At 39.5% G+C, this 21,961-nt stretch overlaps 1 protein-coding gene across 1 annotated transcript; it reads right to left on the bottom strand.

Annotated features, from left to right (window-relative positions):
• Positions 1-9,335: 9,335 nt before the first annotated feature.
• Positions 9,336-16,044, bottom strand: nr4a1 (nuclear receptor subfamily 4, group A, member 1). Its single transcript, XM_053643985.1, has 7 exons — positions 15,933-16,044; positions 13,327-14,099; positions 12,745-12,874; positions 12,323-12,486; positions 11,453-11,655; positions 10,888-11,066; positions 9,336-9,989 (listed from the first exon to the last, which is right to left on the bottom strand). Exons 2-7 carry the CDS (start codon positions 14,095-14,097, stop codon positions 9,733-9,735), a joined length of 1,704 nt encoding a protein of 567 aa, XP_053499960.1. The 5' UTR covers positions 14,098-14,099; positions 15,933-16,044; the 3' UTR covers positions 9,336-9,732.
• Positions 16,045-21,961: the final 5,917 nt, after the last annotated feature.

Below are 21,961 nucleotides of genomic sequence, written 5' to 3' on the forward strand. Positions count from 1 at the left end.
AGACGCGTCAACTGCATTCGGTCAAAGCACTCATCAATCACGTGCATCAAACGTGAGCACAGCTAAAAGTTCTGATTTACAGGCCTCATCACTGTGAAAGACCCTGCAAAACAATTTCGTGCAATTACGATTTCGCCAATTCAAGCAGTTTTCTGCACAATAAAAGCACAAAACCTCAGCAAACTGCATCACAATTTAAAAAAAAAAAGCCACAGTAAAATCAAGCATCAAAAAAAGTCTGTTATAGTTACATTTAATGTGTGATGTTGTGTAACTTTACACAACATTAAGAATTTGCCAAGAGCAATATTTCAGAAATAAGAGAAAAGCACAAACTGATTTAAATTTTTTTTGAATATTTCCAAATGATTGTCACATAAACAAATTAGCAAGCAGTATGAAAGAAAGTGAGACTATGATGAACCTTAGTAACACCTTATGTCATTCATGTACACTGTTCAACCACAAACCTGTTTAGCCTGTTTGCAACAATGAGGACTAAAGAGCCCACAGAATGGCTATTGGACACATATAAACGTAAATGGGCTAGAAGGGCTAACCCCTCGGTTTGCTTCCAGAAGAACATGCAATAAAATTATGAAGTTCAATTTGCCTTTACATTCGCCTCACACCTCCACGGTCGGGGGTTTGATTCCCACGTGGCCCTGTGTGTGCGGAGTTTGCATGTTCTCCCCGTGCTGCGGGGGTTTCCTCCGGGTACTCCGGTTTCCTCCCCCAGTCCAAAGACATGCATGGTAGGCTGATTGGCATGTCCAAAGTGTCCGTAGTGTATGAATGGGTGTGTGAGTGTGTATGTGATTGTGCCCTGCAATGGATTGGCACCCTGTCCAGGGTGTACCCCGCCTTGTGCCCGATGCTCCCTGGGATAGGCTCCAGGTTCCCCCGTGACCCTGAAGAAGGATAAGCGGTATAGAAGATGGATGGATGGATGGAATTTGTAGTAGAGTCTGTGGCTGATTTCTTTCAGGCCCAGACTGTAGATTCGTATAGCCTATCTATCTTCTGTATCTATCTATCTCTCTGTCTAGGTCTCTTATCCAGACATTTATGATTAATCCAATCTTATCCAAAGCAACTTTTGAAGTCCATGTCAATAAATACATCCTGATATTAGTCATGGACTGGTTCACGGAATAAGAATAACATCAGCCTAAAGAACTCTGTTGGGGAGGTAATATAGTAAGAAAAGCACACAGAAAACACAATACTTTTTAAACGAAAGTACTAATTTAAGTATTTCAGGAAGAGGTAGCTCTTTAGATGTCGTTTGAAAACTGACGGTGGCTCAGCTGTTCGGACATCTAGGGGAAGTTCAGTCCACCACCTAGTTACCAGAAGAGAGAAGAATCTTGAAGCATGCCTTCCTTGTGCCATGAGATACTGTGGGAAACAAATCAAGTTTGTTGAAAAAAAGTTGCGCAGCTGCATTCCGGATGAGATGTAGAGGTTGAATGGCGCTCAGAGACCTGCTAGGAGCGAGTTGTAGTCCGATCTTGAAATGATATGGGACTGTACAAGCACCTGAGAGGTCTGTGTGGACAGAAATGGACGAATCCTTCAGAGGTTGTAAAGTAGGAATCAACATGAGCATGTCAGGTTAGCAATGCGAGAGGAAAAGGACAGTTGATTGTCCATGGTTACCCCGAGGTTACGTACAGTGACCGAAGGTGAGCTGAGAGAATTGTCCAGAGAGATCACAAGATCCTGATGTGGGGATGAATCACCTGGGATGAACAGAAGTTCAGTTTTGCTGGAGATGTCTGCCAGACATGCTGAGATCTGAGTGTCTGAGGGAGGAAAGGAGAGGATGAGTTGAGTGTCGTCTGTATAGCTGTGGTATGAGAACCCATGTGAGGATATCATCTCACAGAGAGGTTGAGTATAGAGGGAGAACAGAAGAGAACCAAGTACTTATCCTTGTGGGACACCACTTGAGAGTTTGCATGGAGCAGAAGTGGATCCCCACATGAAATGACCTTCCAGGTAGGAAGAAAACCATTGCCATGTTATGCCACTAATTCCATGATTCATGAGGATGGACAAGGGAGTCTTGTGTTTGACTGTGTCAAATGCTGCTGAAAGGTCCAGGAGGATGAGGACTGATGACAGTTTGGCTGATCTAGCAGCATGTGGCTTCTCAATGATGGCCAAAAGGGCAGTCTCTGTTGAATGTGTCACTTTGAAGCCAGACTGGTTAGGATCTTGGAGCGATAATCTATCTGTTTCTCTGTCTGCCAGACTCTATCTATCTATCTATCTATCTATCTATCTGTCTGTCTATCTGTCTGTCTGTCTGTCTGTCTGTCTGCCAGACTCTATCTATCTATCTGTCTGTCTGTCTGCCAGACTCTATCTATCTATCTATCTATCTATCTATCTAACTATCTATCTATCAATCTATCTATTTATTTATCTGTCTGTCTGTCTGTCTGTCAGACTCTATCTATCTATCTATCTATCTATCTATCTATCTATCTATCTATCTATCTGTCTGTCTGTCTGTCTGTCTGTCTGCCAGACTTTATCTATGTATCTGTCTGTCTGTCTGTCTGTCTGTCTGCCAGACTATATCTATCTATCTATCTATCTATCTATCTATCTATCTATCTGTCTGCCTGTCTGTCTTTCTGTCTGTCTGCCAGACTTTATCTATCTATCTATCTATCTGTCTGTCTGTCTGTCTGTCTGTCTGTCTGCCAGACTCTATCTATCTATCTATCTATCTATCTATCTATCTATCTGTCTGCCTGTCTGTCTTTCTGTCTGTCTGCCAGACTTTATCTATCTATCTATCTATCTATCTATCTATCTGTCTGTCTGTCTGTCTGTCTGTCTGCCAGACTCTATCTATCTATCTATCTATCTATCTATTCATTTCCACTCAGAGATGTTGAATTGTTCTTCACACTGTATTTGCTTTGCATCTGAAGTTTGCTGACGCACTCATGCAGTTTCAGTCCATTTGCTCACCCAGACCAAGAACCAGCCTGCGCGTAGCTTTAAACCACATCACTCTGTCAGTGGAAACACCTATTACCAAACAATTTGACTATGTGCCAAATGATATATGACAAGAAGGGAAAAAAACCCAGCCAACAACCCTGCCGTCTGTTCCTGAGTGACAGAAATGGAAATGATCAACTAAAACATTTGCATAAATAACTTTAACTGCAGACATTTAACAAACCCAGAAAGCTGCACTAAATAGTGTGTGTTACACTTCATACCACAGTGCCACAGAGTATTCAGTTCGGATTGGTCAGAAGGTGTTGCTTATATTTCCATAACAGCAGCTCTAACATTAGTTCTGGGTGCAAAACAAATCCCAGGTTTATATTAATGTCCTTGTTCTAATATCTTATTGTTTCTATAGAAACAGCTAATTCACAGGGACTTGTATGTTGGATTTGTGTTCCAAAACAAATTTAAAAACCGTGTGTAATTGTTGATTCGTTGTCTGTGTGGAAGCGTTTATTTAGAATTTTTGGAAGGAGTCTCCAGTGTTAGCACTTTGTAACGTTCAGAGGTTAAGCTCTAACTTAAGTCTTCAGGACAGAGAATTTGTTTCGTGGACGTTCCACAACAGTAAATGCAACTATAAATGGATCAAATCTATGACATACGGTTTCCTATATATAAGAATTTGTAAGCGTTGCCAGATTGCTGTTGTACAGTATAAGAGGAATAAAACCATTCAGTACGTGCTGTTATAGGAAAATGATCCATTTCTGGGTAACATCACACCCCATCATGTTTTATTCATTACCTAGATCATATTTATGCTTGTCAATTTTTTTTTTTTAAAGTAAAGAGTAACTTGTGTGTTGTAATGTAATTGTTTCAAAGGGTTCCAGATGAACAGGTTTTTCTAAACAGGTTTTTAAAATTTCTTTTTCAAGGCATTTCAATGCCAGTCTAAAGAAAACAACTCATTGTCTTGAAATACAGAAAGTCCTGTTTGTCTTTGGTTGGGTAAACGTGATTGCGTGAGTGCCACCTGTCGCATAGTGTAGGTTCTCACCTAGCAGTACGTGTTGTGCGGGAGCTCCGGCTCATGGTTTCACTGCCTGAGATGACTGACAAGAGAGCCACAAACAAGTTTCACGGCCAAAGCTATGATTTGTATCCCTGCTAGCCGAGCCCTCCTATTTATTATCCCTACATTCTCATCCCCTCACGTCCTGACACCGAGTGTGAGATTTGTGACCATAGGTTAGTGTGCGGTGGTGTGGGGAATGAGAGAGGCTTCCACACTGTAATATTATCTCATTTCAAAGGGCAAATCCTGGTCATTTCTTGCATGTACAGTGTGCTTTTAAGCAGGATGCCCGCACAGGTCAGTGTGGGCCAGGCATGGGGTTATTTTAAGACACTGCTTTCACATAACAGCTGTAATCGGAGAGAAACTGACTTTATCCAGTTACATCCTTCTGGATGAGCTGTGGATTTTTTTAGGTTTTTTTTTTTTTAGAGCACCTCTATGTCCTTCAGATGCACTTATTAGGTTCCCATACCAGACTGAATATTTCATAACAGGCCATCATCTCAGCTAACAATTCTAGCTTAGGAGCATACTTTATGAACATTACACTTTTAATTGCTTTTGGAACCATTGATTGAATGGTATTGAATATTATTCATTGAACCATGAATAATAGTTTCCATAATGCTTGTATATAATAATTCCATAATGGTTTTTTTTTTTTGTCTACGTAGGAAGGTTGTGTGATAACATTGTGAAAATGTTTTTAGGACATTTTTGTAAAATTTTGACAATTTTTGGAAAATTACTGCTTAACGTCCTTAAAACATTTTGCATAATATTAGTTGGAATGTTCCGTGGCCTAGGGTTCAGAATATCTTTTTTTATGAAAGTATTTAATTTGCATAGCCTTTCACTATTAAGTTTGACACTGGAATTCATATTTATGTATTAATTAATTTGTCTGTTGCTACTATTTAATAGCTGCATACTGTTTGTTTGCAATTTATATTTAATTACACTTTGGACATCTATCACAAGTGTTAAATTTGCTCATGAAAAACCTCATTCCTCTGGTGGGGGGGGTGTATTTATTTATTTATTTATTGACATGGGAGGCTGGGCCTAATCGCTGTTCCCTGCCAGAGTTGCTCTCTGTTACCTTCAGAAAGCAGCTGATCAAGTTACTGAACCACAATGATGAGCTATTTATATCCACCATAGGATTTCCTCTGTAACTCCCCATCTGTGTGTTCAAGTCTCCTATGAAAGCGGAGGGTGGAAACGCAATCTGGTTCATACGCACAAAGGAGCAACACAAAAATCTGCATGTCTTGCCTGCCTTTTTTTGTGTCATGAATAATTATGTCGAGTGAAAAACTCGTGCTTCCAGATATCACAACTTGTAATAGCAAACCCAGTTAAAAGCACGTCAGTTGTATGAAATGCACCTGCCAGTGGTTCAGAGCAAGTCTGATTTGTTTTTTGTTTGCATACACTCTGAGAAAAATGGGTTCTCGGTGCTTATTGTCCAAATCCTTTCTGAGGAGACAACAGAAGATGGGTCTTTTTAAAGTGTACTGTAGATGATCAGACTGGGCTGGTATATTATCAGGATATTATCAGACCGGTTCAGGTATATTATCAGGATATTATCAGACTGGTCTTTTTCCAATCCTCAACTGTCCAGTTTCTGTGAGCCTGTGCCCACGGTTCTTGTCTGACAGGAGTGGTCAACCCGATGTGGTCTTCAACTGTTGACCATCCACCTCAAGGTTGAGATGCTTTTCTGCTCACCATGACCGTAAAGAGTGCTTATTTGAGTTACCAGAACCTTCCTGTAAGCTTAAACCAGTCTGGCCATTCTTCTCTGTCCTCTCTCGTAATTTTTTATTTTTTATTTTTAAAAAAAGGGAAGAAAAAAAAAACTTTTCCGCCTGCAGGAATGTTGCTCACTGGTTGTGGTTCACTTTTTTTTTTGCACCCTTTTGTGTAACGTCTAGACTTTATTGTGCATGAAAATGAAAGGAAAACGGTCAGGTTCTCGAATACTCACTCAAAGCAGCCCATCTGGCATTAACAACCACGCCACAGTCAAAGTTACTGAGCCCACATTTTTCCAATGTTTGACCTCCTCTTGACCTATATCTGTCTCTTCTTCATACCATTCTTTGCATTTTTACCTATGGTGGTGTTCTTGCTTCCACAAAAGTAAAAAAAGAATCCACTCTAAACCATTTATTACTTTAACAACATTTTGAATGTCAAAAAACAGACTCTTATTTTTTGTAAGTCTGGGTGATGGCGATTGCCATGTAATGAACTTGTTATACTTTGAGTTTGGGACAATTGTCTCCACTGTGCTCCTAGCTACTATTCTATATTTAAGAACGGAGAATTTGAACATTACATAAGCGTACCCTTGTGCCTTATCATATTCCCTATGGCCTGCACTGAATGAACGCTCTCGGGGGCCATTGCGTCTTCCTCTTAGCTATAGTTCACTTACAGGTGACATTCAGAACTGATGTCCCCGATGCCCCATGTCAGGTGTGTCATCAAATTACACCAGGCCAAAATTAGGCAACAGTTTTCTGTGATCCCAAGGGGAACATGTAACACAGGCTGAGGCATGTGGCAAAACATGACCGAAGGCATCTGCTCGACTGAAACCACCTCTGTAGGCAAAAAATATTTAAAAAGTACCAATACAGAAAACGTAACTGGATAGCATCAGTGTCAGTCAAGTTCGTATGAAACATGATGTAGGAGGTTTGTGAGTCATGTTTGGATTATACTTTTATCAGTATTTTATCAGTATATTTACCGGAGTTTAGAGACAAGAGTATGAGTGTACTTACATTTCCCTTTCCTGTTGCAATCTCACCTTCAAATAACATGCTCATACCTAACATCCTGTATATTTCCAACACATACATTTTGTACATTTTGTCTTCAGGAAAGAGGGCTTTGCTGTCACAGTAGCACGACAAGCTGCGTTTTCTGTCTTATTAAACTGAATAGAGAGAAACAAGAAAGGCTGGTGAAGGAATGCCTGTCTATAGCTGTTATGATAACAGGAACTAGTATGCTGTGTTCTTAATTAATAAAGATTGTTATTGCTGGCAAATTGCAGTGGTACAAGAAGAATAAAACACTTCTGGGTGTGCTGTTTTTGGTTTAAAAAAAAAAGTATTTTGAAAAGGTGACAATAATAATTTCTTGTTTTCTTATAACAGCGTTTCCTCAAGCCTTTTACTTCTTACATATTTAAGAAACCTATGTAAAATGCACAGGAGAAATTGTACATGCTGTATATTTGTAAATAGTATATTTTGAATAGTAATTTGAAATATATCAGAAGTTACTTAGATTCAACTTTGATTTTTTGAACACGTGAAGGTTTTTTAAAAGAAATTTCATTTTATTATTTAACTTGTATATTTCTGTTCTGTAAGATGTAGATCTACACCCATGTTTCTATAAAGCTGCTTGGTGACAATGTACATCGATCAGCCATAATATTAAAACCACCTGCCTAATATTGTGTAGGTCCTCCTTGTGCCACCAAAGCAGCTTTGACCCGTCACGGCATGAACTCCACAAGACCTCTGAAGGTGTGCTGTGGTATCTGGCACCAAGACGTTAGCAGCAGTTCCTTTAAGTGCTGTAAGTTGCGAGGTGGGGCTTCCATGGATTGGACTTGTTTGTCCAGAACATCCCAGAGATGCTCGATCGGCTTGAGATCTGGGGAATTTGGAGGCCGAGTCAACACCTTGAACTCTTTTTGTTCCTCAAACCGTTCCTGAACAATTTTTGCAGTGTAGCAGGACGCATTATCCTGCTGAAAGAGGCCACTGCTATTATGGAATACCGTTAGGGGTGTACTTGGTCTACAACAGTGTTTAGGTAGGTGGTACGTGTCAAATTAACATCCACATGAATGCCAGGACCCAAGGCTTCCCAGCAGAACATTGACCAGAGCATCACACTTCCTCCGCCAGCTTGATTTCTTCCCATAGTGCATCCTGCTAACCACTACTAACTAACCACTGCATACCGGGAACACCCCACAAGACCTGCCGTTTTGGAGATGCTCTGACCCAGTAGTCCAGCCATCACAATTTGGCCATTGTCAAAGTTGTCCAGATCCTTACACTTGCCCATTTTTCCTGCTTCCAACATCTCAACTTTGAGAACTGACTGTTCACTTGCTGCCTAATAAATATATCCCACCCCTTGACAGCTGCAACTTGTATTCACTTCACATGTCCGCGGTTTTAATATTATGGCTGATCAGATTTTATTGGAAAAAAACAAAAAAAAAACAAGATCCAAATAAAATGGACAGGAGATTTATACTTAGCATGGCAACCTCTCTTCTAAACCCAATTTAAGCCTGAATGTAAGAGTGGGGAACATCATCTTTATTTTTTGTGTGAAGTAAAACAAAAAAAGGAAAAAAGAGAGACTAAAATACATCAAACTGATTGCTCATGATTTTTAATGTATAGTGCTGAACAACATTAATAATGAAAGATAGCAAACATCTAAGAATAGAAAAAATATTATATAAAAAAACACTATAATGCCCAGACATTTTCACTATGCCAGTATAAAGACAAAAATATATAGCATATCAAGCCATTTCTGTACATACAGTACATACAAATATGAATATGCTGAAGTCTGGCTGGCACACTAAACAAATTCTTCAGTCCGTGATAAAACTCAGAATTACATGTCTTGCGAAAGCAAAAAAAAAAACAAACAAACAAACAAAACACCAGAAAAATCACTGGACATCTTTAGAAATGTTTAGATGGAAATGTATTGTCATTATCGTCACTTAGAGATGTGAATGGGTATGCAAAAACAAAAACAAAACAGGTTGGTTTTATTCCAAGTAAGGAGTAAACTTCAGCTGTACATGTAATGAAGAAACGTCTAGCAGGTGTGCCTTTTGTTTCCTGCACAGCGCATGGCAAATCTGATTCTAACAACAGTTCATATGATTTTTTTTTCCATTTGCTTTTGCATCCATTCTTTGCTCCTATTAAATTTAAGTCTCATGTCTTAATGGATATATAAGGCTTTATTTAATCATTTTGTGCAACCACATAAACAATATCGGTTTTGGTCCATGGGTTTTTTTGTTTTTTTTTTAAATAAACCACAGGTGTGATATTAAAGCACCATTGAGTTTTCTGGATGTTGCTGACATCAGTATCATCGTATCCTGAAGTTATAAAGCTCTAATACTGTTTAAGTGAGAGGTTTTGATTCCTTTCACACACACACACACACACACACACACACACACACACACACACACACACACACACACACACACACACACACACACACACACACCATGTATCATGTTCAATTGTCAAGCTGCACAAAATCACTGATTTTTGTCGTTTAAGTTCATGACAAAGCCACGATTCCAAAAGTCTGAAACATAATGTGGAGTTCAAGACACCTAGGGAGAATTGGTGATTGCTGCTTTTTTTTTTTTTTTTTTTGCTGCGAGATTTTCCAGAATGTTCACTGAACATCTTTCTGACCACTGTTGAGAGGATCATAGTCGTATGCCTAAAAGAAAACAGAGCTGCCAGGATTAGTCAAGTGCTTCCACATCTCTCCTCTGCTCTGCTGTGCTTTTGTTCACATCAAATGCAAGTCTTTGTTTAAAATCGTGTCTTTAAATAGCGTCGCAGTCAGATTCAGAAAGGCAACGTGTCCATGAAGATCTTATCCACAATCGGAGGAGGTGGGACAAGGTCTTCGAGTTTAAGGTAGAAGATGCGCTGAAAGCCTTGAGTACACAGTGTCCTGAGTTCGGGCAGTTTCCCCAGCAGCCGGGACAGGTAGTTGCAGCGTGCTGCTTCTGAGACAATCGTCGCAACGTGGTCTTTGAGGCATGTTATTAGATGGTTCTGGATATCCTCAACTCGTTTGGGTTCCTTCAGGCCGTGTCGATCTGTAAGAGATGGCGGACAGCATAAGGGCAGGGGTTCCGTGCTGCTTCTTTAACCTATATGTTCTTAGCAACTGATTTGATCTATATTAGCAACATATTAACAATATAAGCAATATTCATAGAAATTGGTGCACAAAAGCCCTAGTGAGCAGGTCTATGTTGTTAAGTGGTAGTGGTTAGCGCTTCCAGAAAAACAAGTCCTCAATCAGTTGTGCAAGAAAAGAGCTCATCAGGTTTCTCTGGAAATGTTCTGTTTGTGCTACACTTCAATTTTACTACCTCCACCACTATCTGACCTCCAGTCACTTAAGACAGAGCAGCATAAAGTAAACGTTAAGAATAATGCACAGAGTTTCCAGAGAAACGGCGCGTTTTGGGACATCAGCTGTGCACGCGATCGTTTGTATAGTGATTTACTTACCTAATTATCATTTAAATCCACATTCATGTGGAGGCCTTTACATAGTGAAATTTCAACATTGCACTATAGGAATATATTTAATTCTGAAACGACATGTCACGTAATGGAGGCTAGGACGAATGCAAATGCAGAAAAGAGCTTTATTAAAGAAAGGCAGGCAAGTTTAGAAGGTTAAAAATCATCTGCTTAATTTTGATGAAATGTAGTAACGTATTATTTATATTGAGTCATAGGCAGAAAAACTAAATTGTGGTCAAACGTTGATCCCCCCTCACTCATTTTTGATGGAATTCAATGTCAGTGACTTCCGACAAGTTTTCCCAAACCACAGCACATTTTTATGTTCATTTTACAGAAAAATGAATGTGATAATTTAGTGTTAAATACAGGATTTTAGTTCAGAGAGCTCAGAGACCATATTGCATGCTGGGCAAAAAAAACAAAACAACAACCTGAAAGTTCCAGTGTGAAACTCACCTGTTATAATGACTAGTGTGGCGAGACAACAGAACGACGCCACGTCCAGGTTCAGACGATGCAAATTCTGCGAGAATTCCATGATGGAGTCGATCCACTCGCCAAATCCCCGCACACACTGCATGCGGTGAAGAACCACGCCGTTGCAGAAGATCAGTTTGTCCGTCTCTGGGTGTGATCTGAAATGAACATGAGAAAACGATTCCAACTTTTTCACTAATTAAAGAAAAACGCGTTGTACTTTTTTCTGTTTATGGTAACCCTGAGGTGCTTATAAATCACAAAGTGCAATGTCCTCTGTTCTGAAGACTCTACCATGTGAAAGTGCTGACATTGGAGACTCCTTCTATAAATCTTAAATAAACATCTCCTTACAGAAAACTTCACGTCTGATAGACAAGTCTTTGTGAATTAGCTGTTACAACAGAAACGATAACTTAATACATTAATATAAAACTTTGCAGTCGACTGCTGTTGTAGAAAATTCATCGACAGCTTCTGACCAATCAGATTTGAGTATTCGACAGCGCTGAATTCCAATACGATTATTATTGTGGTTCATTACCTGTAAGCTAGTCGTAATATGAAGAGCTCGACAAAGGCTGATTCGAAGAGCAAGTCCTGGTCCTCCTTAGAGAAGGCAGTGAATCCTGGGATGCTTTCTGCCCACTTTCTGATCACGCTCATAGACCCGGTCAGCAGGTCGTAAAACTGCTGGATGTCATTGGCGTCCTCCTTTTCAGACACGCTAGCCACTGTCTGCTGATACTGAACAGAAAACAAGACAGCATACAGTAATCAGCAACTGGACTTTCCTACAGCACAGTCATATGAGCATAAACATCATAAAAACTATGTACACGAACCTAATCACTAAAGGACAAATCAATTCTGAATGCCTCTCATATTAATATTCATAACTAACATGTGATCTTCAGTGGTGTCCAAGATTTATTTTGTATTTAATTTTTGTTTTAGTTTAAAGTGCTTTCCGTTCACTTTCGTTAATGTTTTCCTACGTTACCCACAATCCCGCTTGACTACCTGCTAATAACGGTGCAGCACCCTCGGTTCATCTTTACACAAAAAGAGAGCGATGCAGCGGCACTTTAATCCTTTACTCTGTCTACCTCTCTCACCTACTTATCTGTACGCTCTGCTCAAACTGATCAGCTTGCTAGATTTCAAATTCATGACATCTCATGGATCGCTAACTAGCCAGGCTGAGTCTGTGCCATAACTTAATAATGCCAACTGCATTATATAGCTGCATTTTATTCTGGAACGTTCAATCCAATGTCTGCAACATCTTCACGACTTCTACATTGGATTTCTCATGAATATGACATTGAGCCTTGCTGGAAAATGTTGACATGTTGATATTCCTATTAAATGCCATTGCAAATGCGCTAGCAGTTCAAAATGCACGGCTCACCTTTGAGTAGTCCAGTTTTGTGATGGCTGGGTTTGAGTCCATGTGAGCATTCACAAGAGAGGTGATGATGTTTCCAGAAGGCAAAGCAGATGCTGATTCCGTGACTGGTTTTGGCTTAGAAGGCAAACGACCCCTTCTGCCCTTTAGGTTGTCTGTTCTTACAACTGAACAGGACCAAGTAGAAAATAACAAGCATGTGTTATTAACGCAATAATACACAAATGCTATTGCGAGACAAGATTGATGCTAGACAGAATGACATGCTGACTGTAAAGTGCATTGTGGCATTACTGAAGCGAAATAATGGACTTTTTAAAAGTATGAAATAAATATTAAAATATACTGTTATGAAAAACAATAGGATAATTAAATTCATCCATCTGTTGTGTGTAGGAGGTGATAACTGCTAAGGCTTTTCTCACCTTCTTTCACCATTCCTACTGCCAGGCACTTCTGAAAGCGACAGAACTGGCACCTGTTCCGCCGCCGTTTGTCCACTGGACAGTCTTTATTAGCTAGGCATACGTACTTGGCATTTTTCTGTACTGTACGCTAAAAGAAAAACAAACAAAAGCTCTTTTAATAATTCAACATGATCAACACGTGTACAGAATTAAATAAATAAAGTGCAAACGATGAATGCTTTAATATTAAAGATACACTCATGTGGTACTTAAAGGTGCAGTTTGTAATTTTTCAAAGCATTTCTAGATGTGTAATAATAATAATAATAATCATAAATCTCAAAAGATATTGCATAGTAATATTGCTTTGCAAATAATCTGATAGTTTCGTTTGTTTTGGGGTTAAATTAAAAAATTTCTGGCCCAGAAATAATCTCTACGCCAAATCAAGCCTACTCAGGTATGACCGTTTTGCCTAAAAATAACCTACAAGTCATACATGGTTTCAACTTAGAAGGTGAGGTCAGTTTAGAGACAAGAGGAACACTTGGGCTCTAAAAATTACAAACTGCTCCTTTAAAACCGAGCTAATATATTCACCTTAAAGAAGCCCTTGCAGCCCTCACATGTGCGCACTCCATAGTGCTGGCAGGAGGCGTTGTCCCCACAAACCGCACAGCACCCTTCATTTCCTGTTGGACTCTTGATTTTGGGAGACAGCTGATTGTCCACCAGGACTGAACTGTCCCTGCTGCTGTGATCCAGCCTGAGTGGATGGTTCTGATGGCTCAGAGAAAAGGGATCCTGATCAGGAAGTTGATGCTGCTGCAGCTGCCCTAGAGGAGACATGTCTTCCGCTGACACAGATCCAAAAGTGAAAAAGGAAGGGGCCTGAGGAAGAGGTGTCTTCTCTGAACCCCAGCAGCCTGCGTCAGGGGAGCAGGATCCATATGCCCCATCCCAGGAAGGCACTGACTGGAAACCCGGGGTCGAGGGTGAAGGAGCCGAGACGGGGCTGCCAAAACAGTTCGAGCCACCTGACGTAGACAGCGCATCGTCCATGTAGCTGAAGGTGAATGTGCCGGGGTAGCAGCCATAAACCTGGAGGTCGTCCAGCTTGAAGGAGTCCTGGCCCGAGGTGGCGCCGGTGCAGGTTGATGCAGTGGCAAGTGGGCAGGAGTAGGTATCAAATTCTCCCCCGTAGCCTCCCACCAGAGAGGTGATGCTCGGCAGAGAGGATGTGGAGAGCTGCTCCCGCTGTTCGCTCACGTCCATGGCCAACCTGGAGGTGAAGTCAGGGTTCATAAGCTCTGAGCAGTAGAGCATGCTCTCATAAGGCTGGACTCCATGTTGGCTTTGAACACAGGTCATTTCTGTAGAGCAGAACCACAAGACCTGCTTTTCAATATCGCAAAAGGCTTTCTTGTTTTGCTCCTGCTCATCTGAAATCATGACCCTTGTGTGAAAAAAACCCCCAAACAACCAACCCTTTCCAGAGCCAGGCATAGATATTACCCTCGGGTAAACCGAGAGCGAACCTAACGGGTAATGTAATCATCACTACAGGAACCGATTTCAAGTAGACGTTTCTGAGAAAGCCTGGAAAGCAGTCTTACATCGTAAGGCCTATTTATATATCACCCATAGGAGTGTATATATATAACTTTAGACGAAACTCTAGAACCGGCTTTCAAACACACACCAGAGGCTGAAGAAGCATGAATGAGATAACGTAACGATGAAATTTACCGACTGACTGAAATGGCAGAAAATCTCAGGTTCGAGTTACGAAGGTCGTTGGAATTGTCGTTCGGCATTGTCCTTTAGAGCAGATGCCGTCTGTTTCAATTCTCGATTCCGACCAATACAAAGAGAAGCTCTTTGATGATCAAAACCACAAAACACAATACCCTCTGTGAGGTGCAACTGACAGTTTGGAGTCAAATGAGAAGTAAAGATGGATGCACAAACATGTCAGAGAGGACTATTTAAAGCCCAGTGGGCAAACCGACGTCCGAGAAGGCCTTGTCCCTCGACAGATTATCGCCTTCTCTCTTCTAACACACTGACCCTAAGTGATCTATGAGCCGAATCAGGTGTGTGCTCTGACTATACAATCCTGATTTCAAAAATGACAGCTTATCTACACTACTACATGTAGTACACTTATTCTTATCGAGTTACAATTTTACATATTTAATTAATTAGTCTTTTCTAACATCTCCTCAGATACTGATGAGACTCTGGCAAACAAATGTAGCTATTTTGTTTTGCAAAGAATTGCTTATTTTCATTGTTTGCATTGCTGAGATTTAAAAGCCAAATATGAGCTTTGCATGCAGTTCTGTCTGGAAGAATCTGAAGAGATTTTAGTTGTCATGACATTTGAAGTTGAATTTGCCTGCTTTATTCTTTAGGTATGTAATCTTTCGGTGACGAAACAGTCAAAAAAGTCTCAGAGCCGTTAAACCTGCACGAAAACAAGACTAAGAGCCAAGTGCCAAGAGTGATTGTGCCATCAGGAACATGCTTTACAATTGGATTTTTGGGTGTTAAATACATTTCCTATTGCTGTATGCTGTAATAGAGCCTTGTGGGAGCAGCTGTTGCACTTACATCACTGTTTCCATTCAATATCCTCAGCTAAACTATAACGAGTAATCTAAACATTTACATGAGCAGTAGTGTAGTTGTTATAAGACAGGATAGCTTGCAAGTTGTTTCTGGAGACATGTGGTCACACAGTATTCTTGGAGGATTATCAGTGAACCATTAAGACACATCTGATATGGCTCATAAGGAGCCTTTGGAGTAAAAATGTATTGATTGATTGATTGATTGATTGATTGATGAAATGGAATGATCAGTTGCTGATAATGTGCAACATTATAATCAAGGTGCATTAGGTATGATCAGTCTTTTTCCCCATGCATGTTCATGAAGCTGTGATCATCCAGTAGATACATAGCCTGTATACTGTCTATAAAAATGACTGACAGGAGACTGGCATCCAAACACAAACAAGCCTTCCGGCTTTTCCTAAAGCCCAAGCTTAATACACAGTTGTTGTTGTTGTTGTTTTGGTTTTAAATCATGTTATACATATCTTCCAAGTTCTTTATACAAGTAAGGAATCAAATAAAATGCACCTTTAAGGAAACGCGATAAAGAAGCAAACGTGAGCCAAAAGCAAAACATCCACTTACCTGCTTGTGAATAATTCTTCTGCTGGACTTATTTGTAATGTCCGTATTGCGAGTGAAGCTCGTGCATCACCACCGCTCCGCGCGCGTTCCTGACTCTGACTCGGACGCGTTTATCGCTCAGGTTTCTACAGCCCCTTTTTATACGAGGCAGTGTATTGTGCCGTGACGTCGCAGGTGCGTCCTGCCCTCGCCGTTCCACTCGCCAATACGCGCGCGCCGGGGTGGAGGAGCTCCCCGAAATCTTTCCGGCCGCCGGCCAATCAGAGCGCGCGAGCTCTGCAGCGTGACGCACGCTCGGGATTCCATTGACGCAAAACGAGCCTGAGCTAAATATAGCGGCACACGAAGGCAACGAGGCGCTCAAACTCGCTGAATTCGGTTAAAAATAGTGGCAGGGGAAGACACAAATAACCGAGCACATAGAGAAAGATGAGACGGCGTGGCGTAAAATCCCTTTATGTGCCATATAAAAAGCTGCTGCGCGCGCTGGCGGATGTTTACAAGCGAATAAAAGACAACGACACGTCAAATGTGTTAAAGGAAGGAACTGCTGATCTTCAGTCTTCATTTCTGCTCTGTCTATCTATCTGTCTATCTATCTATCTAGAGTAATTTCATTACATTATGCTGGGGGCAGATTAGAATTTTTTTTTTCTTTATTTCTGCCTCTAAATGGTGGATGTTTACAAGCGAATAAAAGACACGTAATAATATGTTTAAGGAAGAATCTGCTGATCTTTATTCTTCATTATAGCTACACCAGAGAGAGAGAGAGAGAGAGAGAGAGAGAGCACTCTAATGCTTTCCTTCTTTCCTCCTTTCTTTCTTACTTTCTTTCTTTTCGTTCTTTCTTTCTTTGTAATCCTATCCTCCTTCCTTACTTTATTTCTTTCTTTGCAATCCTTTCTTTCTTTCTTTCTTTCTTTTTTCTTTCTGATTAGCTAATAAAGAAGACAAGTGTGTTAAATAAAGATGTGTCGTTCATTATATTTCAATAAAGCCACAGTTGAGAGAGACAGAGAGAGCAAAATCTCGTGCTTTCTTTCTTTCTTCCTTTCTGATTGGCCAATAAATCAGACCACAAGCACTATGTTTCAGAAAGGATGTGGCATTCAGCATTCATGAAACTTCATTAGTAGATATGTGGAGGGAGAGAAAGAGAGAGAGAGTATTGTTTCACTCCATATCCTCAGGGACAGATTGAGGTCAGATTTCTAACTATATCTAAATTTGCTATAAAAGGTAAGCCATCATTTCCCATCCTTTACCTGCAGAATGGAATCGTACGTACATGCAAATAAAAGTAAAATTGAAACTAAATCACTTTTCATTTAGAAAGTGTTCCAAGTCCTAATTGTATGATTGATTCAGCTTACATTCGCCTGTTACATGCTCTGAGGGACAAGGGGGTACTAATCTGTACATTGCAGGAGTGGTACCCTGTAATATGTACCCTGGAATTGTGTATACACTGCACTGTTTAAAAAAACTGGACCATAATTAACTTTCAAGGTTATGCACATTATGCACTAAAAGCTACATGCAAATAGTAGAGCATGTGAGGGTGAAGACAGGGAATAATACAGTCTAGTACCTTTTTTTCTGAGAGAGTATGATGTATTTCAACTTCATTGTATTTCATTTCAACATGCTGCTCTTGAAGCCTCCTTTTGAAAAGAACGAAAATTCATCGCATTAAGATTCAAGGCTGATTTCACTGAACACACTGAGCCACACCAAGTAGTATTAATAAGCTTATCATATTAAGGATTATTTTGAGTTTATTAGCACTTTTGGGCATTGCAAATAGTAACACACAGGAGTTATTGTCGCTCTCATAAGTGTGTTTCCTCCACACTCACATGCCACGTGAACGAGACAGCCTGTTAGATGTTGAAAGCACGAGCTATTAACAGAGCCACAGACGAATCCTCCAGCTTTTAATAGTCTCCTATTACCTCCTTTGGATTTCACTTCACACACACACACACACACCCCCATGACAGGCCTTCTCTCTCTCTCTGCCACATGATCCGGGGTCTCATCATACCCACAGCAAGGATCTACAAATGGCTGCATGTAATGCCACTTAGTGTTGTATAGGAGAAAAATATCTGTGTAAGAAGCCGCTTAATGATGTGTTGATGGAGGATTTGACTTAAGTGCATGAAAACAAAACCAAGTGTGTCTTATTTGTGTCTGTTACTCCAGACCCTGATGAAGATAAACTTTAAGATTACTCCTGTGGATTGATTTACATGGAACTATTTTTAGCCTTAGGACTGAAAGTTAACAGGTTGTTTTTAAAAAGTGAACTGTTTTCATTTTCAAGTGTAAGTCTTATTTACTAAAAGAAAAAAATGCACACGCGTTTTCGCATTCGACTTCTTCGAAAAAGAGCTTCATGGTGCTTGCATGTTGGATTATGAGTAAATAGATAAATAAACGAGTACATTTATTTATTTATTTATGATCTCTCTCTCTCTCCTCATTTGTCACCCATTATTTTCTTTGTTTCTATTTATTTAATGTTCATATTCTCTCTCTCTTTCTCTCTCTTTATTTATTTCTGCTCTTATTTTATTGTTTTCTTTCTCTTTCTTTCTTTCTTTCTTTTTATCTTTTGATTTATTCATTTAGTTATACTCTTATTCTCTCTCCCTATTTATTCTTAAATTTACTTCTGCTCTTATTCTCTGTTGTTCTTTCTTTCTTTTTATTTATCTTTTGATTTATTAATTCTCTCTCTCTTTTTGTATGTTTATGTATCTATATGTTTATGTTCCTATTTTTCTTACGCTCTTTCTTTCTGTCCTTTCTTTCTCCATTTACCTGCCCTCTAATCGTAAATTGCCTGTAGTCAAAGCCCCGCCCACTTCCGCTTGCTGCTGCGTACTGTTTATCAGCCCTTCCCGCGAGCACCCCACCTGCACTCTAGTTCACTTCCGGTTAGAATGGAGAAAAGAAGCCAAGCAGGTCCTATGACGCGTCTAACTGACGTAGGAGGAATCCTCGAAATGGGGAAGCCCATCGGAGAGCATACACCGGACTACTGTCCTCCTCACCCACCGGTAAATGACGCGTCGGTTTTCCTCCAGCAGCACACCTTCTTACAGACTTACAGACACCACAGAGTCCCGCTTATTTTCTTCTGAAGCAGTGTAACACGAGAGCATAGCTACTTCCGGGGTCACGTGAATGGTAAAATGGCGGCCCCAGTTTTGCCTGAGCTTTAGGTCTGTTTAGGAATTTTGTATTTTTAATTAAGCTTTGTGCTTCCATTATTAGATATTCTATATAATAATTTAATTAAGTGTAAATCGAATCACTTATAATTTAATTAATAAACTGATCATTTAATTAATAATTTAATTACATTATGTAATGCTTAATTAAATAATGTGTGTGTGTGTGTGTTAACTTATCTTGATACAGGATGAAGGTCTTCCTCTCCACATTGAAAGAAATATGGTAATCAATCACCCAGTACATGAGTAAGAAACTAAATAAATACATTTACACATTTGTGTAATGTTGTCCCGCAGCCAAGAGATGTTTGGTATAATAAGTGTAATGTTGCTACTGTACAAGTATAGAAAGTTTATATCTACCAGTTTATCATCATCATCAACGCAAGTCTAATCATCACACATTTGCTTCTAAAGACATAATTGGGTTCAATAATACTTTAGAAATCACATTAGAACTATATTATCATCCGAATGATTTCGGATGTACAATTCAACGCCATTTTCACCCGTGTGCTAACTGAAGCAGGAAGTGATCTGACTTTAAGATGGCTGCTAAAGTTTTTATCTTTGTCATCTTCTTGGCCATTTTTTTTTATTATTCATAACTGTGTGTCATACAGTGTCAGAAACCGCATACAGTTTGAGATACTCTACAACTCGACGTCTTTTGATTTAGTCATTTACCACTGCGACATTAACCTTGTATCTCCAGTGCAAAACTAAAGAAGAAAACTGTCTTGTTTGTAATGGCAGATTGACCTCATTTGGGGTAAAGGAAACATTGTGTAGATTTCAAACCGTCCCTTTAAGTAGGCGTGACGAAAGGAATCAGCCATTACAGTTCACAACAATGTTGTGACAACCTTAAAGATGTTTATTATGAAGTATAGTATGTAATTTTTTTTATATATATATATCAAATATATATAATAGGGTTATGAAAGAGAGTGAACGTATATTTGAAGGGTTTAGTTGTTGTATATTATGTTTTAAACACCCTGACCTTGTCAGTGACTTTGTAAAAAGCATACCGTTAACACACAGTGACAGTTATAGTTCGAGTAAAAGAGTGTGGGATCGTATTACTGCTCTTCTGCAACGGCATGAGAGCATAGGATGTTCACCGTGCACTGCTCACATAGACGCACACAAACACACTCCCACATTGTGGTTGAGCAAAGTATCAACCAGCTGTCTTTGAGACAGAATGATTTACCAACTGTGAATCTGCAGCCGACAGTGCAACCGTCTTCATCTAGCAAATTAGCAAATTTCTGTCCAGCTTCATCATCCTACACCATATCTTCAGGGCAACCATGACCTTTTTGCACCAAACACACAGAATGTAATAAATGTCTTACTGTCTAAGTAGATTTGCTGTAAACACTCTGTGTTGAAATATGGCTGTGTTTTAAGCTCTAATTCTACACAGCTGTGTCAAAAAGTGTACGATGACTTTTTTTTTTTTATAATGATAAAAATAATATGATACAAATTATAATGAGGAAAAACCACTTCCTGCTTCTAAAAGCTGTGCAATGTTGTGATACTTATCATACACCTTTTTTCCCCCAGTGTTTAGCACATATTTTGACATGTTGCTGTAAAAAGTTTCATTCAAACTGTTGAAACTAGTCTATCAGCCTACATATGTGCCACACACTAGGACTAGGGGGTCGTTCCTATGTTCCTCGGGTCCTGTGTTCCCCAGTTCAATATTCTGTTAACACACATTAAATAAACTGTCCCAACGGTTTAATGTTGTCAGGACTCATTGTTCCCAGGGCCCTATTAACTTTATTACCTTTTAACTTTAACCATCAAAGATACATTTAAGTGAATAAAAGCATACGTTAGCGTAGTTTAAAATCCAAACTTTATGATCCACACATGAAAATGGAAAGTTATGAACTTTGGAAAATGAACTAGGTTGCACATGCTGAACCCTCCTTGGTGCTACGCTAAAAATAGCAGGTAGTGTACATTCATACAGTTCAACTCCATGCTTGAACAATAGCAAAATGTATAAACGAAACTGAAGAAATGCCATACTGTAGCCTATAAAACACAGTAAATGGTCATAAAAGGAACAAAATGTTAAGTATGAAGCCTAACTCCAGCTTTAAATCAGCATGTGTTCATTACGTGTCATATAAATCTGGGAACGTAGATACGCTCCCTGCACTTGCTAGCTAGTTAAAGTTTGCTAACTATAGTATAAGCTCAGCTGTAGTGATTTTTGAGCTAATAGTTGAACTGAAATGAGCTTTAAATCCACTTGTCCTGCCTCTAATCTTTTTTTTTTTGTTCTCCCTCAAAAGTCTTATTTATAAAGGTGTGAGGAATTTTGTGTATTATATTGACAGTTTAGGAAACATTATTACCTCAGCTAGTTAAACTCTACACAAGCAACACAATTCTCTTATGGACCACTAACCTAGTTAATGTTAGCTTTGCTGCTAACTTGTTACCAGCTAACGTTATACAAATCCAAATAGGAAAATTGATCCTTGTTGGGTCTCCATTCATGATTTCATGATTTAAAAAAAAAAAATTAGGCAGAGAGTGACAGAAACGAAATGAGAATGCAGCTAGGGTTGGGCAGAGCCACTGAGGTGACATTGTGGGTTGTTTTTTTTTTTTTTTTTTTTTTTACACCAAGGTGTAGCCATGAATTTATATACTGAAGCGAGATGATGATGATGATATATTAAAGCCATGGGTTTTAATAACGTTTCTTGAGATGTATTTTATGGCTAAGAAATACTTCTCTTGTAG

This window comes from Ictalurus furcatus, chromosome 15, assembly GCF_023375685.1.
Source record: "Ictalurus furcatus strain D&B chromosome 15, Billie_1.0, whole genome shotgun sequence".
Classification (NCBI taxonomy): Eukaryota; Metazoa; Chordata; class Actinopteri; order Siluriformes; family Ictaluridae; genus Ictalurus; species Ictalurus furcatus.